This window comes from Pseudoliparis swirei, chromosome 3, assembly GCF_029220125.1.
Source record: "Pseudoliparis swirei isolate HS2019 ecotype Mariana Trench chromosome 3, NWPU_hadal_v1, whole genome shotgun sequence".
Classification (NCBI taxonomy): domain Eukaryota; kingdom Metazoa; phylum Chordata; class Actinopteri; order Perciformes; family Liparidae; genus Pseudoliparis; species Pseudoliparis swirei.
Genome location: NC_079390.1, coordinates 18416808 through 18418616, shown reverse-complemented (window position 1 = coordinate 18418616; position 1809 = coordinate 18416808). Strand labels below are relative to the sequence as shown.

The window sequence follows — 1809 nt, the reverse complement described above, 5'->3', positions numbered from 1 at the left end:
AAGGTACTTGTAAATCTGCCGCTGCCTGCGTAGATGTGGCTGAGCAGCTTAAGAACTGTTAGTTTCTGTTTAAACTAGGGCTGCAACAACGAATCGATAATTAAAATAGTTGGCAACGAATTTCATTGTCGATTCGTTGTGCCGCGCGATTATTACGGCGCTCAATAAGTCAATGGCTGTGTCTACACAAGACTTAACGAAGTCCACTGCAATGCAGTGCACTGCAATTCAGTGCACTGCATTGCAGTGTACTGCGTCGCTGATGAAGTGCTGTCTCAAATGGAACACTTAACCGTTAACCACTTGGCGGAAGTGACGGACGCAAATCTGTTCACGGCACCCGCGAAATTAAGCCGGGAGTGACGTATGCAAATCTTCTTGCGATCCCGTAACCCTTAAAGTGACAAAATGAATGCACTTCTTGCCCTCTTGTTGTCCCTTGTTTACCTTTCTCCACCCCATGTGGAAACTGCGATACCTCCACAATCGCGGCAGGAGCCTCCGCCTTCTGGCTGAAGTCGAGATGGTATATGTAAATTTAATTGTGATTTTGCCTTACCTTCACAGCATAGCTTCATGTAGTAGTTGCAATTAAATTCTCCTCGCTAGGTATGCTAAATTCTCAATTATCTTTGTCAGAAGTAGCCTTCTTCTTTGCAATCCACATACACACCATATGGAAATAAAACATGACAAATCTGTACATGCTTGTCCCTAGATTCCAATTAGTTTTAAGAATTATCCACTGAAATGATAGGCATCATCTGGGTGAATTCACACAGTAATAGGCCTACTTTGACTGACTGTACTTTTATACACATCTCTGTTGTAGTGAAGTTTACCCTGATACAGGAATCAATTAGCAATTGAACACACAGGCATATTAATTATTGTTACAAACATGCATCACTTCTAATATAAATCAGAAAACGCAATAAAAGACTACAAAACCTCAATGACAACATTTTATTGATAAAATGACTTACATATTCATATAATCTTCCCTCCCCTCCCCACACTCTACAGCAGCCACCCAGTCCCAGGCGGCGCTGCCGTATCAATGTTGCAATGCCACTGCTGGCGTTGTGTTGTGATGGCCACAGTGACATGAGGGTGGACTTCAGGCTCACCGAGAGTCATTCAACGCCCTCATGGCTGTGCTGGGCACTGACTGACCACGGTTGGGGCCCCGAGATCTCCTGTCTAGTTTTTATTTTTGGCTTGCCAGCGCCACCTCCTATCGGGTGGTGGCCAGGGCCTCGACAGGCCCCGGGCTCAGTGCATGATGCCAGGGTCCTGAATAACAGCCCCATCTTCTATGAGCAGTCATCCCCTCCACCAGGATACTGTATCCTTGGGGATGGTGGCTCCCCCTGCCTGTCCCAACCCATCTGCCTCATGACCTCCTTCAGGCAGCCTGTCCACCTCCAAGCTACAACCGCTGCCTGTCAAAGGCGAGGTGTGTTGTGGAGAGGTCCTTCGGGATACTTAAGACGCGATGGCGGTCCATCTTCTTAAAGGCCCTGGAGGTGGATGTGAGGTTTGTGCCAGAGGTCATTGGAGCCAGATGCAGATGTCGGGAGGGCAGCAGAGGACCAGCACCAGCACCTCCAGGAAACGTCTCTGGGGCAGGAAACAGAAATAGGATAGCCATTCAGTGCTCTGTCCCAGACCACGATTACATTTAAATTAATACATACACGACATTAAAAAAACAACACAACGATGATTGAAAGCTACAATTATTTCAAGAAGGACAAGCTTAGATAGCGATCGTAACGGTATTAATTATCGGGCGGCGTGTTGGTA

The 1809-nt window shown here is 46.8% G+C and overlaps 1 protein-coding gene across 1 annotated transcript; it reads left to right on the top strand.

Annotated features, from left to right (window-relative positions):
• The first annotated feature begins 221 nt into the window (after nt 1–221).
• Nucleotides 222–1518, top strand: LOC130190607 (uncharacterized). Its single transcript, XM_056410117.1, has 2 exons — nt 222–526; nt 1027–1518. The coding sequence occupies exons 1-2, from the start codon at nt 413–415 to the stop codon at nt 1516–1518; spliced, it is 606 nt and encodes a 201-aa protein (XP_056266092.1). The 5' UTR covers nt 222–412.
• The last annotated feature ends 291 nt before the right edge of the window (nt 1519–1809 follow it).